Genomic DNA, 18,730 nt, shown 5'->3' with positions numbered 1-18,730 from the left:
CACACACACACAAACACCACATGTTTTTATTCTTTTCTTTTTAACTTGTAAAAGGTCTTTATTACAGAGTTTATTTTTTGTGTATGTAAAGCATCTTTGAGACCTTTGAAAAGCGCTGTATAAATGTGATGTAGTAGTATTATTATTATTACAATGACCAGAGAGCGAGCCCAAATGAAAGGAAGAAAAGCCCTACTTGTGTCCATCGCAAGCCAGACAAGCTCTCCCAGGAGGGGGAGCACGGTGAGCAGGTGATCCCCTACTTCAGCCGGAAAGGAATTACTGCATCCCCCAGAGAGCTGCTGGTGGTAGTTCTGGGCATCCGCCATGTCAGGCCCTACATCTATGAAAGAAGATTCCTGCTGTGTACAGATCATGCCTCCCTCTGCTGGCTGCTGCGTTTCTGCTGGCCTGAGGGGCACCTGGCTTGGTGGCTCAAGACACTCCAGGATTACGACTTTGAGATCTGCCGCTGAGCCGGCTACCTGCACACTAACGCGGATGCCTTATCCCAATGGCCATGTGAGGAAGGGCACTGCCAACACTACTAGAGCAGCGAGAGGCGTACAGCAGTTCTGGCCGAGCCAGCACTACGAGCTGCGACAACGACAGCAAGCAAATAAAAAAGTAGACTTTTTCTGAATAAATATTACATTTGCCTCTCTTTATCAAATGTAACAATTTTGATGAAAATCTGATCACATGTTAGGTCATATCTATGAAGATGATCAGGAATCTATTAATGGTTCCCAAACTTTCAATAGGACCACTATTAGGATAACTGACCATAACTGACCATTCACAACCTTATAGACAGGATCTTCAACATAATTAAAACTTATAAATACTGGTGTGTGCTCTGTGATATCTTCAACAGGCTACTTTAGAAGCGTTGCACTCTGGAACAACTTGTGCCTATCCAGGGCAATCTAACGGTTTGCTTTCACTTTGTATTATCTGTTGATCCAGACAGCTTGCTCCAAAAATTGATGTATAATTCTAATTTTTAAAATACTTTTTTTGTACTGCAAGAATGAAATACAAGGTAGCACACATTTTAATTTTACCAGACAGACTGCAGACTTGTAAACTGCATTAGGCTACCAAATGCAGAGATATTGGGGAAAAAAAGCTCATGTAAAAGAAAATACAATGTTCCCTTTATTTAGTCAATCTGTTGCCATTTATATTGTTAAAATGACTGCATTGTTGTTTTTTCCGTGACTTTGTATATAATTGTCTGGTATGAGGACTTTTGCTTTGAAGGTTTAACCCTATAAAGGTGACGCCGGAAGCTCATCCTGTCGTTTTACAGTACATTATGAAGAAGGAGCAAGTTGTTAAATGTCAGTTTTCGGTCTGGTATCCGATATTTAAGAAATTCACGATAAAGAGGTAAAGTCGTTTGTGCTGTCCTCTTATTCCTATTCTGAGACGTTCTTGTATTTCCACTGTTCGATGGTCGTTCGATGAAAAAAAACATCACTTGTCATGGAGTTCTATTTGGATAACTCGCAGCAAGCTAGTTAGCTAAGTAAGCTAACGTTGAAGTTGTGAATTACCACAGCTCGCTGGTTAGTTAGCATACATACCTCCGCGTGAAATGGAAATAAGATTGCATCCCACGCCCAACGTTGTAATATTTTGCCACTTCTGTATTTCACTGAAATATTACGTTGTGTTACCCTAACAGTCCGTGATAGCACAACTTACTAACAGTATGTGTTGTGTTGTTTTGCAAGATCATGATATGTCAGTAATTTTTCTATTATAGTCATCCGTATTAATGCAGTTTCTGTTGCTTGCAGTTTGATTCTTCCTCTGCCTCAGAATGTAATTGATTATTTGCTGGACGATGGGACACTTGTAGTACCAGATGGGTAAGCAGGCATAGCACTAGATCCAATTATGGATTGGATTGGAAGGTTTTGCTCTATATTTTCAGGCAGTAAGTTATATTAATAGTTTGATGCCGAGAACACCTGAAGTGTCTTCACCAATGTCATCTTTTTCTAGTGAAAGCCTCACTCTGCAAACTCACAACAACCCTAGTGACTCTGAAGGAGATGATGTCCAGGTATTATGCCTTGCTTGTTTGTGGTTGTGTTTTGGTTCAAGTGTACCAGATACATTTCCATGCAGTGTCCATGTCGTGATCTCCTAAAGCTGTTTTTTTTATTTTGGCAGTGGTCAGATGATGAAACAACCGAGACTGTTATAGTAAGGCCTTTTCTTTTAGCTTTTGTTGTATTTTTACCTACTTATGACTGTATTGTTGAATAATGTGTGTATTGCTGGTACTGGAACGTGGACATCTCAACAGATAGAAGTAGCAGTTAGATGAGAAGGCTGCCACACGGCAGAGGGGCCTTTTCTGATAAACCATGTGGCAGAGATGCCTTTTCTGATAAACCACGTGGCAGAGATACCTTTTCTGATAACCCATGTGGTAGAAGGGTGCTTCTGAGAGGCCATGACTGGGTCACAGGTTCCTCTAAGACGCTTCTGAAAGGCCACAAGATGGGCAGTCTCCAGACTCCATACCTGAAAAGGCGAGACCTGTTATCACAGGAAACTGTGCAATATGCAGGCTGTTAAAAATAGTTAAAAATGTAACAAAGGTTCTCGATGTGGTTAATTCTGATGAGGTAAGCAAGGACAGGGGTACAGGGAAGAAGAGAGGTGGCTAGATCTATAAAAAGGGATTGTGAACTTTGTCCTGAGTTAGTCTGCCTGATAGCTCTTGCCTTAAGCTTAGAGTTTTGAGATGCTCCATCGACCAGCTCAGCAGCAGTTCACTACTCTGAGATAAACTGTTCAATATCTTCATACCTGTTTGCCTTAAGAAGTTTCTAGAGAACTCTTATAATTTTCCACGACACTTTCTTTCTTTTTTTATTTATCCCCACCCCTGTTCAGACATGCTAATGTTATGTAATTTAAAGCATTTGGTTCATCTTTTATTTTTGAAAAGCATATTAAGCTGACAATGAGCTATGCTGGTAAATAACTATTTGTAAGTCAACATTTTTGGCTTTCTGTGATTTTTGTTTGTTTCTCACGCTACAGGCCCCAGAGTTCCCAGATTTCAATGCTAAAGTGCTTGAAGCAATAAATGCTCTTGGTGGGTGTGTGTTCCCTAAACTCAACTGGAGTGCACCTCGTGTAAGTTAAAAAGCCTATACATGCACACTACTACGTTCATACCATGATGTCTGTTCATACTAAGATGTAATTTTAAATATAAACATACCTGTGTGAAACTGTATCTGACAAGGAAAATACAATTTCATTCATCATGTAGCAGATGCTTTTATCCAAAGCAACATACAACATACGTGCAGTACATGTTTCATTAGCATGTGTTCTCCCTGGGAATTGAACCCATGGTTCTCTTGGTGGTGGTGTCACCTTGCTTTACCAGGTGCTCGTACCAGTTTACCAGAACCGACCTACTGGCTATGTCACTACTGTGTATCTACAGTGGTTTTAACAAGCACTACACTCTATAGTGGTTAACAAGCACTACACTCTACAGTGGATAACAAGCACTACACTCTCCATCTCTGGGGCGGCAGTGGTACAGAAGGAAGAGGAGTCGTTTAGTAATCGGAAGGTTGCTAGTTCGATTCCCCACTCCTCCTTACCCACTTAAGTGTGGAAGTGTCCTTGAGCAAGACACTGAACCCCTAAACTGCTCCTGATGTAGAAAAATGCAAAATTCCTTGTAAGTCGCTTTGGATAAAAGCGTCTGCTAAATTACTAAATGTAAATCTCTGTTCTCTGCAGGATGCTAACTGGATCGCTTTGAACAGTTCACTGCAGTGCCAGAGCCTCAGTGACATCTTCCTTCTGTTCAAGAGCTCAGATTTTGTCACACACGACCTCACACAACCGTAAGGCATTTAATGAGCACATTCATGCAAGCACGCACACACATACACACACACACATACATACATATGACACACACACACGACACACACACACACACACACACACACACACACACACACACACACACACACACACACATGCATATGACATACATACATAGACACACACACACACACACATACATACACACACACATACATATCACACACACACACACATACACATCACACACACATCACACTCAGTCAATTTCTGTTTCTTCTACTTTCGAAGTTGGTTTTACCCTGGAATGCAGATCTTTAGCTTAATAATTAAAGCCAGTTTGTTTGTGAAAATCTAAAAGCAAAAAGCAAGTCAGTGATGTATGTGTCTGTATGCTGGCTATGTGAAATCAGTCAGGAGACATTATATGCTTGATGGACATTTTCATTCAGTTGAGGTTGTAATCATGTGTGGAAGCAGATTGCATTCCAGAATACAACTCCAAGAATGGTGACGGTCATCATTTTTCTTTCAACCCCTACCTCTCTCTCCCCCTCAATCACACATCTGTCATCAATGCCTCTATTTGTTTGCTGACACAGCAGTAACAAGAGCAGGGACTACAAGCTCCCTGCATATTAATGTTGAAGAGATTGATATCCCTGGGGAATCCAGGACACTGAGCTGGCCTTAGGCCCATGGCAGCAGCATAGTTTAATCCGGTGATGTCCTGTGGAACCTGTGTGTGTGTGTGTGTGGGGGGGGGGGGTGTATGTGTTTGTGTGTGTTACAGTGTAGGTGGGTGTCAACACATAGCTACATTTTTTGATCTCCCCCCACAGATTTATTCACTGTAGTGATGTTGATTCTCCAGATCCAGCCATTAGCTATGAGGTAATGTACACGCCATCTGTACACACACACACACACACACACACACACACACACACACACACACACACAGAGAGACACAGACACACTCTGTTCTGTATCCACACATCCAGACATACAAGCAACAAACAACGTAGTCTCTCTGCCCTTACACTCATGAACACACATGTTCATCCACCGATATTTACATTACACACATATTAGTATTATATACAGGATATTCCACACATATTAGTATTATATACAGGGTATTCCACATTACACCTCCTCTCCTTTCTCTCCCCTCAGCTGGTCTTGAGGAAATGGAGTGAGTTGATACCCGGCGGAGAGTTCCGGTGCTTTGTAAAGGAGAACAAGTTGATAGGTAGGCCATCCCTCTGCACACACACACACACACACACACACACACACACACACACACACACACACACACACACACACACACACAGTTATGTGGGCAGACACACTTGATTTGCCTAATGGAGACCTGTCATGCTCTAATACCTTGCAAAGATGCTTTCAAATATTCAAATGCACAGATTCAAATATACACGATGATGAGAAATGTTCCTCTTCTGTTCCTCTCAGGTATCTCTCAGAGAGACTACACACAGTACTACCATCACATATCTAAACAGGAAGACAGCATCTGTCACTCTATTCACGACTTCTTCAGGGACCACATCCAGTACAAGTTCCCCGATGATGACTGTAAGTATATGTGTCTGAAAGAGAGAGAAGGAAGGCCAATCTGTGGTCGTTTGCTCATTCAGTTTATGGTGACATCAGTTATTTGTAGTTTAAATAGATGCCTTATAATGACAGTTTGATGTGTTTTTATTTGCAGTTGTTATGGATATCTACAGGGATAGCTGTGTAAGTACTGTTGCTATGGGTTTCCATTGTTTAAATCATTATACAAGGATCTCCAGCAGATTGTAAAACCGTACAGCATTTTTTCAGTGTGCGTTTGCCATTCCTTATAGGGGCGGGTTTGGCTGATTGATATGAATCCATTTGGGCCAGTCACTGACTCTTTGCTATTCACCTGGGAGGAACTGACCTCCGGGAGCCGTCTGACAGCCAGTCAGACACAAGATGACATGCCCCAAGAGGTAGGTCTTCAGAGCCAGTGCTCCGACACAGCAACAAGGCACATGGGTACAGTGCTCAGTGTGTGTATGTGTGTTACAAAAATTAAAATGGGAAGTCCTTGGAGCAAAGTTATGTGTGTTCAGACGACAGGCTGTGTGCACCTAAATTTCCCTCGGGATTAATAAAGTATCCATCTATCTATCTATCTATCTATCTATCTATCTATCTACATGTTGATAGTTTTTTGAAGTCCTGGGGAAGTGTGTGTGTGTGTGTGTGTGTGTGTGTGTGTGTGTGTGTGTGTGTGTGTGTGAATGCGAATGCAGAGGCTATGTGTGCGGTAACAACACACACTATGGTCCCTTTTCCCTTTCTCTAGGAGGGGCCTGCATTCCGTTACACCACCAGTGAAGTCACCGTTCAGCCCAGCCCTTGCCTGAGCTACAGAATGCCCAGAGACTTTGTGGACCTGTCCACGGGAGAGGATGCCTACAAACTCATTGACTTCCTCAAACTGGTGCGGATCGCATGCTGTCATCTGTTTGCTCACAGATTTGCTTATGCCTTTTAGATGTGAAGAATATTGAGAAAAATCTCAGTTATGGGAACTTTTAAGTATGAGTAAAGAAAGAACTTTTCAATATTCTTGATATGATTAATGCCAGACTCATTTTAGATACGGAACCTGGATGGGAACAAAGAACATCTTAAGACATGAAGAATGTAGTATGAGGCATACATGTGTGTATGTAATGTGTGAACGTATGTGTGTCTGTTTGTTTGTGTGTGTGTGTGCGTGCAACATCAGTGTCCTGAAAGTTTGCATCTGTTTTCTCTTGTTGCAGACAAAAAGACGACAGGAAGCAGAGGAATCTGAGGGAGAGGCGTAGATGGTGTTGAAGAAACACACACACACACACACACACACACACACACACACAGAGCAGTAAATAATGGACTAGATGAATCCAGAACCACTGTCGTCTTATAATTACAGTTCTCATTCACATATCAAGACCTGCATCCTATCTCCCAACTCCTTACATTTTCAAATAATTTAGTGTTACAGGTTTTTTGTAAAAGCTTAGCAGTAGCCATTAAAACGTATTACTGGATCTAGGAAGTTAGTCTTATGGAAATAATGTCTTGAAAGAACAGGAATTTTCCTTTTCCTTGAGGAATAAATGACTAGGTGCTAGAAAGTTTGTGAACCCTTTAGAATTGTCTGTGTATCAGCATGAATCTGCTCTAATATGTGATCACATCTTCATCTACGTCCTAAAACTTGATAAAGTGGACCCAGTTCAACAAAAAACAAAACAAAGATTTTCTTTTATATTTTATTTATTGAGCAAAATGATCGATCATTAAATGCTTTTTTGGAAAAAGTAAGTGAAGCCTACGATAATCGATTCATTTGAAGTGGTAATTGCAGTCAGGTGTTTCAATCAATGGGATGACAATAAGGTGTGAGTAAAGTGGTCCCTGCCTATTGAAAAAACATAAATCTGTGTCTTCACTAGCCAAGTCTGGTCTTCACCACACAGCTTTGTGGAAGTGTGCCATGGCTTGATCAAAGGAGAGTCCCAGGGAGCTCAGAAAACAAGGTGTCGACGCTCACCAGGCTGGAAAAGGTTACAAAACCATCTCTAAGCAGTGTTCAAGCTAAGTGGTTTGTGCAATGTCCCCAGTTATCCACAAGGTGGAGCAATTGACCGACAGATTTAGACAGTTGGGTTAAACAGAGAATTGTGTTCACTGAGCAGTGAGTTGTCATTACTATTAACTACTTTCCAGGATCGAATGGAGGAACTGACCTTAACGTTTCTGTTAGTTTCTAGAATTTGGGTATGATCTTTTTACTTTTTTAAGCCTAAGTACTCTGATCTCCGAGGTGTTTCTTTGGGCGGATAGAGACCACTTCTGGGTAACCACCTCAACACACACACACACACACACACACATACATACATACACACTGCCACACTCCTGATGGTGGAAGGTGGTTCCTCTCCATATCAAGGTCTTCATGCAAAATCTTTACTCTAATTCCCTTTCCAATAAAGGCATTATTGCCTCTGTGGTTCTGGTATAATGGTGAAGGCACCATGTAATGGGTCATTTAAAACCATGCAAGAGCTCACATGTCCAAAACCAGGCCAGGACCAAAGCAGACCAATTAAAGAATAGTGTGTTGCTGACAGATCAAAGGGAGCTCTGTGATGCCTGTGAACACACCGACAGACCCAAAACATAAACATGGAGGGATGGACTGGTTTGATTCCCCCACCTGGCGCCAGGGCACAGCAAGTGGCTTGTGTCACGTCATACCTGGTGTGTTTATGCATGCATTATGGGTGTTTGTGTGTGTGTGTATGTGTGTGTGTGTTGTACACAGCTGATGTCAGCAGTTTTCACCCCCAGGCAGATAGGATATTTGATACAAAGGATTGCCTCTCTCTTGGGAGAGAGAGATAGAGATGCAGAGAGAGAGAGAGAGAGAGGTTGTCACTGTGTGTAAGGCTGAGAGGAGTATTATCCTCTTTTAGATGGAGGTGGGACGGAGGCTCTGTCAAATCAAACTACTTTGAAAAGCTGACTCAGAAATGGCTGCATAGAGAGAAAGAGAGGAGGGGAATGGATGGATTTTCCTGAGCTGAGAAACTGCAGTAGTTTGCAGCTGGAATACTCATGAGCACTAGTGCACGCACACACACACACACACACACACACACACACTAGAGCTGGCTGGTCTGTCAAATGAGAAAGCCTGCAGTAATTTTACCCCCCTGACTACAGTGCCAAGCCGATGCTGCGGGCACCATCCAGACTCCCTTACCCATCACACACTGCTGCAGCTGGCATTGGGCACGTAGTTGTTACTCACACCCAGAATTCATTTGTATGGGGTGCAAATCTCAATCGGCAAGGGGATTCAGACTCAATGATGTTTTGTCATCTTACTGATATAAAAACCTTTTAGGAAATCTAGAGGAAAACTTAGTTTTAATTAAAATAGTCATGAATCATCTAATGCTACAGCCTGACAAAAATGTGGAGGTAGCAAGTCATCCAAGTAGATCTAATTGCAAGTACTCTCACCGTACTGGTTGCCTGTTTTCATCAGGTAGTATAGCATTGCCTACAGGACGTGTCCTTCAGCGAGTTGGCAGCACATGTCCCACTCTTGGGGGATGGCGCTTAGTCAAGTCGATGATGTGCATTGTATCCACTGCCGTTGAGGCAAACACCATTTAGGATTATTTAATAACCACATTGATTCATTTAAACGGGACCTAACGGGCTGTCCGTTAGCGTAAAGTGCACCCCCTTTGACGCGAGACTCGTTTTGGTGCAATGCGAATTATCTGTAGTAGACGTTCTGGCACACACGCACACAAACACACACTTGGGCACACTGTTGACAGGTCTATCTTTGTGTGGCATCCTACTCACTCCCTCATTGCCATAACAACCGAAGGCATTAGCATGATTCAATAAAACATCCGGGTGTAGATTATATGCTTCAGTTGTATGGCGCGTTTAGCAAGAGTAGGTTGTATTTTGAGGGGCTAGACGGCGACTACTGTGCTTGTTTTGTCTGGTGGAGGGTGACATAGCCTATACAGGGTTACCCCTGAACAATTTAGGTTTCTTACGTCAACTGTTTAAGCCGTGAGTATAAACGAATGTTACAGTGAAGTCGCGTGGTCCCGTTTGGTACGTGCTGATAGAGTGAGTGAGAGTCGAGAGAGAGAGAGAGTGCAGGGCGACCCGAGGCGACGGTGACATTTCCACCGTTGAAAGCCGGCAAGAGAACATCATCGCCCGCGCGGTGACTTTGATGCGCGTGGCTGTGCTCGTCAGAGGGGAGTGGAATCCAAAGCGTGGGAAAGAAGCAAGCGGCAGCTTCTTCTCCGGGGGATCTGAAACTGTTCGAAGCATCTACGGCTTTTCCCGTTTGCACCATGGCGCGGGAGAACGGAGACTCCGGGAAATGCTCGTGGAAAAAGCAAGTGGATGACATCAAGAAGATATTTGAATTCAAGGAGATCCTCGGAACGTGAGTGACTTTATCGTTTTTTTTTATAGGCTCCTCTAATCTTTCTCAGTTCAGTGGCATACAAGCAGCTTTCTCCATGTGCATTTGAATGGTAGAATTCAACGAATGCACGTAGTTTATCAAGGGCAGGCCGTAGAAACTTTGTAGCCATGTAGGCTAAGCATGTGTTGGGGACCGGGACAGTCTTTGAGAGACAATGAAGCACTGCATTGTTAGTAAACAAACACGAGGAGAGGTACCCTTATGGTTTAAAATTAATTTCGGCCGACAAAGGACGAGCATGCTAATTAATGTTAAACTACTGTAGACAGCCCAACTATTTTGAGTTGCATTGTTATTCCTCTGGACTCTAAATAACTCGTGTTTCGTAACATGAAAATGATAGGGTATTGATTTAAATGAACTGGTGCTTTTATAATATGAATATATGAACTGGTGTTTCTATAATGTTAACATATTCATGGATCTGTCGTTTATCTCTGGCGGAAGCCTGTGTTAAGTCTTAATCGAAGCCAAATAAAACAAAAATAGCCCATTGTTAACGCAAACACTGTTTGTTGTTCTATCCGATAACCCTACGTTCTTGACATCTTGTTTAGGCTATCCATAATAAACTGCTATTTGCACGGGGAGGAATGACCTTTCCTTTCCAGAGTTCCGACTCTGGAATTAATTGAGTCCTTCGACCTTTAGGAACTGATTAGAACAGCTTGTTATCTGCGCCATTTCGTGCGTTCCTGTCCCTGGAAATTTAGAGTGACAACTCTCCTGGCACGGATAACTTGTAACGGCAAGGCAACGGACGGTCTGCGACCACTGTGCCTACTTCCGCTCTCAGGCCTTACGATGTGGACCTGTTGGGTCGTGCCAAACGATGCTTGTTGTGCAGAGGCTGTGTGCGTGTTCCTTCCCTCCCACCGGTAGCGGTTTGCTGGAGGCTGTTGCCGGCTCGAGTTGAGTCAGGGAACGGCGGGATTAATGCAGACAGATTAGAGTCCGAGGGAAAGCCTCTTGCAATAACGGATGGACCGCCAGGGTCAATGTAGCATAATGATAATAATAATAGTATGAATAGATGTGATATAAAGATTTATTAACATTTTCATTAGACAGTTGATCTCGCGACCTGGAAATGGAACATTAGTTTGTGATTGCTTTAGCATTCGTGTGTCTGTATTACTGTATCATTGAGTGTGTGTTGTGTGTGTGTGTGTGTGGGGGGGGGGGGGGGGATCTCCAAGCTTCTGTCCACACATGGAAGTCTTCCCCATCTCATCTCCTGACAAAGGGAATCTGAGTTGAGTGCTAGGACACTGCAGTCATGGCAACACAAGGAGGAGTCATGGCAACTCAAAGTGGCTCTACCAGTGGAGGGATGAGATGGAGGATGGGGTGGTCTTTTGGTGTCAGGCATGATTGTTTCCCAGTGGGGTGAGGCGGGAGGAGCGTTGAAGCAAATAATGACTTATGATTGGACCATGTGACTTTGAATGGTTGTATGGTGAATGAAGGACATCTTTATGAATTGATATTTTATGGTGAATGAATCCATATCTTAGTGGATAGATCATTCAGTGGTTATCAGTTTCATTTGGATGAATTACCAGTGATAAATGATTGACAGTCATGCATTTCCTGATGGAAATTGGACAAAAGTCGATGCAGTGACTCAGTAGGGGGTGTTCAACATGTGGGATTAGACTGTGTAGATCACAGGATGGAAGGTCTTATTGATTCAAGCTGATGAGTAACACATGGACAAGGTAATGAGTTGGCTGTGAAGAGGGGTATTATTTCAGTCTGACACGGCAAAAAGATGCAAGCTTTGCGGATGCTGGCTGAAGAAGACAGCCACAGGTTAGCTACATGTGCATACACAGGCACGGCGGTTGAAAATGTTCTTTTTAAACTGACTTCTTCAGTTTGTGAGTGATTTCCCTGGGAAGTCATTAGTGTCTACATGCAAGTACCAAAATTATTGTGTGGCCCATATTCTGTCAAGATTAGAGCATCTCAGCCGATAAAGCCCCCCACTTACGGGCTACACTGCCCGAGGGGACACAGGTTCAAGTCTGGCCTGATGTAATTTCCCAATCCTCTCCCCACCTCTTCTCCGCCTCGCTTCCTGTCATAACTTCACTGTCCTATCCAAATAAAGGCATAAAAAAAAGATTAGCGCATCTGGATTCAAGTCCTCTCAACTCTCATCCTATTTCCTCTTCTTTCTGGTCTGTGGCAAAAAAAGCAATGTGATGGTGAGCTCTCGGCTAGATCAGAACACACATGCTCCAGTGCTTCAGGCACAATACATGTTTGCAATGTAACACTAGTTTTAAACACAACATTTTCAGTTATCACTTTAACTCGAAGTACATCAGAAATGTATTCACAATGAGTTCTATGCCTGCCAATGCCATATCATCAGTGCATCCATTACCTAAGCAAAACATCCACTTAACCACAAGACCCCAGTTAAATATTGACCAGAATGCCCCAGCCATTTAGCTTTCTGTCATGACATGGTTGGACTGGCTTTGGAACACACTAATGCCTGGATGTTAAATACACTCAATTAAGTAATTGTGGTCTCTGTATGTGCATGTGTGAGTGTGTGTGTGTGTGTGTGTTTTATTGGGCTTTAAGCACCAAGACAGACTACTGCATCTCCAGGACGAAGCAGTCATTTGTTTTTCTACAACACACGGCAGTGTCTGGTTCACGTTTCCCTTGTTAGTTTGATAAAGCACCTCATGAGGCTCGCTAGCTCCATGTTTTCCTCTCCTCAACTCTCCCTCCTAGTCTTGATTTTTTTTTTGCCTGACTAAGGAGTCTGCACTGCCTCACCATGTGATCTGTAGCAAATGTTAGCTCTTCAAATTATTCATTCTTTAACTTGGCCTCGGCTATTAATCATTAGCGGTCCGTGTTGGCAGGCCGCTGACTTGCCTTCTGTCCACAAAAACCCTCCAGCAGAAATGTTTGGATAATGTATCCAACATATGACCGTAACATAAACTCAACACGGAGCGAGGGATATGGGATGTTATGAGAGTCAGGGATCTGGTTTCACATCACAGCGCACGTGTGCTTCCGTGTGTGTGTGTGTGTGTGTTTGTGTGTTTGTGTGAGTGTATCAGTGCATTTAGACAGCAGCTACTGAATAATTGAATTCACTGGGCACCCACAGGTCGAGGGACGTCACACGACCATTTCAACAGGTACATTCTGTGGACAAACTTGATGAGACTGCCTCAGTGTAGAATAGCTGGGAGCTTAGCAAACAGACACACACAAACAATATGTTCTGTTAATCCACACTGCTGTGACGAGACTCTGAATCTAATGTCTCATCTTGGTTCTCAATGTGATAGAGTACCAAAACATCACTCCTCTTATCTTTTATAAAGTCCCAGGCTGAAAGAGAACAAATGAAAACTGGACAGGACAGGGGAGAAGAGGTTAGGGTGAATGAGAGTCCAGCTGAAGAGAAAGAGAAAGAGAGAGAGAGAGAGAGGGTGGAAAGAAAGAAAGAAAGAAAGACAGGACAGGAGAGGAGAGGACAGGAGACGTTGAGGCTGTGATGCCCTTAATTGCTTGTTCCACTTCCACACTCCTGCTCCTGGCTTTGTCCTCTTTCTCATCTTGAATCTCTCTCTCCCTCTCCCCCCTCTCTCTTTCTCTCTTGCTGCCTCTCATCCCTTCTCTCTTATCATCTCTCTTTCTCTTTCCATCCCTCCTTCTCTCTCTCCTTGAGTCTGCTGCACAAGCATTATGTTGGATATGACTTTACAGCCCAACCTGCTCCCTCTGAGTGATGTTCAGGCACCCAGGTGCACACACACACACACACACACACACACACACACACACACACACACACACACACACACACACACACACACACACAAAGCCATACATATCTAACACACACAGCCATACACATCTTACACACACCGCCATACACATCCAACACACACAACGATACACATCTAACACACACAGCCATACATATCTAACACACACAGCCATAAACATCAAAAGTGATGAACTACTTGGAATATTCAGCAGTTCTTGGTAATGATTGATGGGCACATGAAAATACACACACACACACAGACACACACACACACAAACAGAATGTTTTTCCTGCTTCTGTTTATTTGTAGGTCTTCAGCATTTTTGTATTTCCTGTGTGTGTGTGTGTGTGTGTGTGTGTGTGTGTGTGTGTTTGGTGACCATGACTCCTGAGTCAGCGTCCTTGTCTGTAATCTTTAGCTATGGCCGCTTGGCTACTACGCTTGGGGGACTTTAACAGGAAGACCAAATATGCCACTAAGGCCCCAGGGGATGTCTGCCATTGGCCACAGTTTCATGTAAAGGGCATCCTCCTCACTCCCCTGTACACTTAAAGCAACAGGATGCAGCAATTCGCCACTTTTTGATGGTTTTTGCTGGTATGGTTTTATAGGCAACTAGTTTTAGTTTCTTCTTCATATTCATGTAGATGTTATATGGTCAGGTGAAGGACAGATAAACACACCTGTCACTCCCACTAACCTTCCGGGCTATGCAATACGTGGTACTGTGGTCCGGGACGGACCACCACACGATACGTATGAAAACTTTCACAGTACGACATCGTCAACAACAATATCACCAAAAGACTATAGCTAGCTTGAATCCCTGCCAGCTGTGCTGTTGGTGATGTTTGCAAGGTGTGTGCATACTTTTTAGTTTTAGACCGGATCTCCTTACTGTTGCTTTAAGCAAGGAGTGCATTTTGGCCCAGACGTTCTGGTGTTATCCCTGAGTAAACTCTAGTAAAGTCCTCTGTAAATGACCGGTCTGTCTTTAGACATGTTTAACATGTTCTGTCTATATACATGTCGCCAGCTGGGATTGTGTGGAGTGTGTCTGGTGCGTATCTATGCGGCATACGTGTCAGGCTGGACTTGCTAGATGGTGATTTGAAGCAGGCCAGGGTTAATTTGTAGTTGGGGAAATAGTCTTGTGACCTTTGGGATGCCCTGTGCCCTTGAGGCTACCCTCTGGACCCCTGAGGCTTACCCTCATCCAGATCACGATCACGCTGTTTTCTCTCTCTCTCTCTCTCTCTCTCTCTCTCTCTCTCTCTCTCTCTCTCTCTCTCTCCGTTTGTGTGATCGTGCACGGGTGTGTGTGTGTGGGTGTGGGTGTGTTTTGGTGAGAGTGCAGCTCATACTCAGAGGAAGTTGTGCTGAGTAGTTCTGTATCTCTCCAAGGGATTACCCACAGGCTTAATCAGGGCGACACGTTCATTAAAAGATTCCGATTATCCTTCTTTGCTCCCCCTGACCCCTCGCTGTGTGCTCTCTTCCTCGCTCTCTCCTTCTCTCTCTCTACTTTCTCTCTCCTTCTCTCTCTCTCCTTCTCTCTCTACTCTGTACTCTCTATACGTCTTCAGTGCCTCTGGTTCTGTTACAGACGGCTTTAAAAGATAGGTGTCATGTTTTTGGGTTATTATTTAAGTGTATTATTGCATTAACATTGCATTAGCACAGCCTTACCTTAGTAAATAAAGGACTGATTTTAAACCAGATTAGGGGATAATCCCACCTCTGTCTCTCTCTTTGTGTCTATCTCTCTTACACACACACACACAGACACACACATACACACACGCGCGCTCACACATGCAGACCCACACGTACATAAACACAGATGACACATAAAGAGAAACACACGGCCATAAACCTACCTAGATACCCTCGTTCTCGTTTTCGGTCATAAAGTTTAAATATTTATGCATGAGCGAATCATGTTTACCAGTCCTCCTCTGCAAGCGACCCATGCCAGGGCCTCCACGACGTGTTAATATGAAGAAGCGATTGCAGAAATAATGATTACTCCTCATTATTGGATCAACACTCTATGAATAGAATAATAACACACTAAGAATAGAATCATAACAGGCTCACCGTATAGGGGACAGGCCGGGGGAGGAGGTAAAGAATGACGCAGCTGTTGTGGTAACGCTGCTCTTACTTGTCTTTTATTTATATTTATTTATATTTTATTTATGCAAACGTTGTACAAACACACACAGTTTAACTCTATCCACATATTGTAGCCAACCCTGAGCAGATGTGTTGGACCTTTCCAGTATTTTTTGAGCAATCTGTGAACACACACACACACAGACATCCACACACACACACACACACGCACTGCACAGTCTGCTGCATATTGCAGCACTTAAAGGCTTACGGGGGGGGGAAGCTGTGATTGTTCACGAAATTAATGTCACACCAGTGTAATATCTGGAGCGCGAGAGGAAACGCCATATTACACTCTTGCTCTCTTCCGGGGAAATTTCTCGCCTGTATTCATTTTAATGAAAAAAAGAAAATGGATAACCCGACACAAATGGATAGCAGAGCCAATCGTCTCATTTATCTAAACCATCAAGGCCCACTCTGCCCTGAGACGAGTGAGTGGTGCCGGCCTGAATATTAATGGATATGTAACACTCAGGAGCTTAGGAGCAAATTGCCTGGACTTGCGGGGTATTAAACAGCAGAGACAAGGCAAACCGGGGCCATGTATCAGGTGCAGGCGATGTCTGTTTGAATCAAACGCTCACTTCAGCTGCTAAATGGTGACTGAGAACTGTGTCGATTGTGGTTTAAGTGACGTTGTATTTGCTTTTCTGCAATGGAGCTGTCCTCCTTTCCAAATGAATTGCTAGGGAGTTGTCCGTTTGGAAAAAAACAAACAATCAAAAAGACATTTCATATTCTAGGTCAGTGAAAATTGGGGAGATGGATTGTTCTTGGGGCTTTTTTGTGTCTAAGCAATGCGTGTAACTGCAAAACACAAGCACAACATTACTGATAGGCAGGAATCCCTGTGTCTGTGGAAGTTTCCTAATTGGTCAGTACATTTGCTCTGTTGAAAGTTTCCAGATCCCAGGAGAGTGTCCCAAAGCCATTTTTCTATTCTCAGAGTATCTATTTTTATGACAGTTACCAGAATGTAAAGACACCCATCTTAATTATTCTCTTGCTTATAGTTGGTGAGAGTGCTTTTTGGCATACTATTGTGATTCATACTTTCTGTTTTCCAGCGTAATAAATATTTGCATAGGGAACACACGACTGTGCCTTATCAACTCTCAATATGCACCAGTAGCTTAGCTGATGCAAAGCCAAGCTTTTAGCTTCAGTTTCCAAAGAGCACGGGTGTTATATGATGATATAAGCTGCCTTGGACAAGAGCATCTGTTAAATGATGACAAGTAAATGTATCTTAATCACCACGACTTGATTACTCATTCACTCCACCGAGCCTGACAGGTTTTTTGCAAGTCTGCTTGGATGAATTATTCATCTTTAGTACCACGTAGGTACGTCTGTATAAGAACCGTGTAGACTGTCTGTATAAGAACCGTGTAGACTGTCTGTATAAGAACCGTGCAGACTGTGTTGGTTGACATGTGGCCCAGATACGGCCCTGTTCCGGGCTGTCTGGTCAGTCCTGCTATGGTGTCAGTCACTGCACTTGGGTCTTGAGCCAGAGAGGATGAGCTGCTCTCTAAGCCGCTATAAGAAGTGCACTCTTTAGGTCGCTAATGCAGACAGGGCCCCCAAATGGCCCTAATTTACTAACAGCCCAGGATTACATATAGCCCTGCTGCAGAAATAGCCAAGACTTACTGTAGCATTGTCTCTCTCTCTCTCTCTCTCTCTCTGTGTTTGTGTGTGTGTGTGTGGACCCTGGATGCTGATCCCCCCTCTTGTAATTTCCCCGCCCCCACCTTCTCTGTCTCTCTATCTCTCTCTTCCAGTCTTCTACTCATGGACCTCTTTTTCCGCTCCATATTTAATCCTGAGGTTCTGTGGCCTCTTGGAGATCTCTGGTGGCGTCTCTTTCGTTTATTCCTGTTTAATCTTCATCTCTCGTTCCCGAGTCCCACTGGGTGCCCTCTCTGATCCTTGGCGAAGGCCACAAGTTTGCTGAATTGCCCAGGCTGACATTGCCTCAAGCTTACAGGGGTTGGTGACATTGAAGTGTGTGTGTGTGTGTGTGTGTGTGTGTGTGTGTGTGTGTGTGTGTGTGTGTGTATTCATGTGGGTGTTTGCATATGTGTCTGTTCATATTTTTATATAATGAGTAGGGGTCAGGTGTACACGGAGACCGGCTGCTGGTTGGCCCAGTTGTGTAAGCAGGCTCTGTGATGGCTGAGTCAGGATGTGACCTCAATATAGTTACCATGGCTATCCCGCCCTGACCTGCCCATCTTAAAGCAGGACAAACACACCTCCCCATTCAACCCCAGGAAGGAAAGGAAAGGATGAATATATTTAGTGTTGTTAATGCAGGAAGACTTTGTCCTCTGTCTCCCCACAGAAAATAAGAAACGTTATATTTAATTTATAATTGTGAGGGAATAAATAATCTCTTTAGTCTCCTTCTTAGAGGTGTGTTTTGTTGCAGAATACAGACACAGCCCTTTACAAACTACTTGAGGAAAGGAGATCGGCAGAGAGAAGGTTAGGCATTCTACAGTTACTATCAGCACCAACTTACAGTCAGGCAGTGATGTAAGGGAAGATGAGTCAGCCGGGAGAAGGGTTTGTATCCTGTGCTGCAGGCTGATGTGTCCCCATGTCCCCGATGGCGCAGTGATTTGGGGCCCGAGCACAACTCAAGAAATGATGCATCATTCATCATCCATTATGTATCAGTAGCTGATGGCTATGGAGAAGCTCAGCGTTTCTTTTGAAACACCTACAGTAGCCAGATATGCGATGTGTGGGCTAG

The 18,730-nt window shown here is 43.6% G+C and overlaps 2 protein-coding genes across 2 annotated transcripts in view; both read left to right on the top strand.

The window, feature by feature from the left end:
* Nucleotides 1-1,268: 1,268 nt before the first annotated feature.
* cdc123 (cell division cycle 123 homolog (S. cerevisiae)) lies at nucleotides 1,269-7,185 on the top strand. The gene is made up of 13 exons (XM_012841347.3): nucleotides 1,269-1,395; nucleotides 1,809-1,880; nucleotides 2,017-2,077; nucleotides 2,188-2,220; nucleotides 3,070-3,165; nucleotides 3,790-3,896; nucleotides 4,722-4,773; nucleotides 5,059-5,134; nucleotides 5,359-5,481; nucleotides 5,618-5,646; nucleotides 5,757-5,885; nucleotides 6,245-6,382; nucleotides 6,711-7,185. Exons 1-13 carry the CDS (start codon nucleotides 1,322-1,324, stop codon nucleotides 6,753-6,755), a joined length of 1,035 nt encoding a protein of 344 aa, XP_012696801.1. The 5' UTR covers nucleotides 1,269-1,321; the 3' UTR covers nucleotides 6,756-7,185.
* Nucleotides 7,186-9,231: 2,046 nt separating this feature from the next.
* camk1da (calcium/calmodulin-dependent protein kinase 1Da) overlaps nucleotides 9,232-18,730 on the top strand; it is a 65,591-nt gene continuing 56,092 nt past the window's right edge. Inside the window, exon 1 of the mRNA XM_012841344.3 lies at nucleotides 9,232-9,928. Coding sequence (XP_012696798.1) covers nucleotides 9,834-9,928 — 95 coding nt within the window. The 5' untranslated portion in view covers nucleotides 9,232-9,833. The remainder of the gene's footprint in view (nucleotides 9,929-18,730) is intronic.

Source organism: Clupea harengus, chromosome 16 (genome assembly GCF_900700415.2).
Source record: "Clupea harengus chromosome 16, Ch_v2.0.2, whole genome shotgun sequence".
NCBI lineage: Eukaryota > Metazoa > Chordata > Actinopteri > Clupeiformes > Clupeidae > Clupea > Clupea harengus.
The sequence above is the reverse complement of the archived record's forward strand: the minus strand, read 5'-3'. Positions and strand labels throughout refer to the sequence as shown.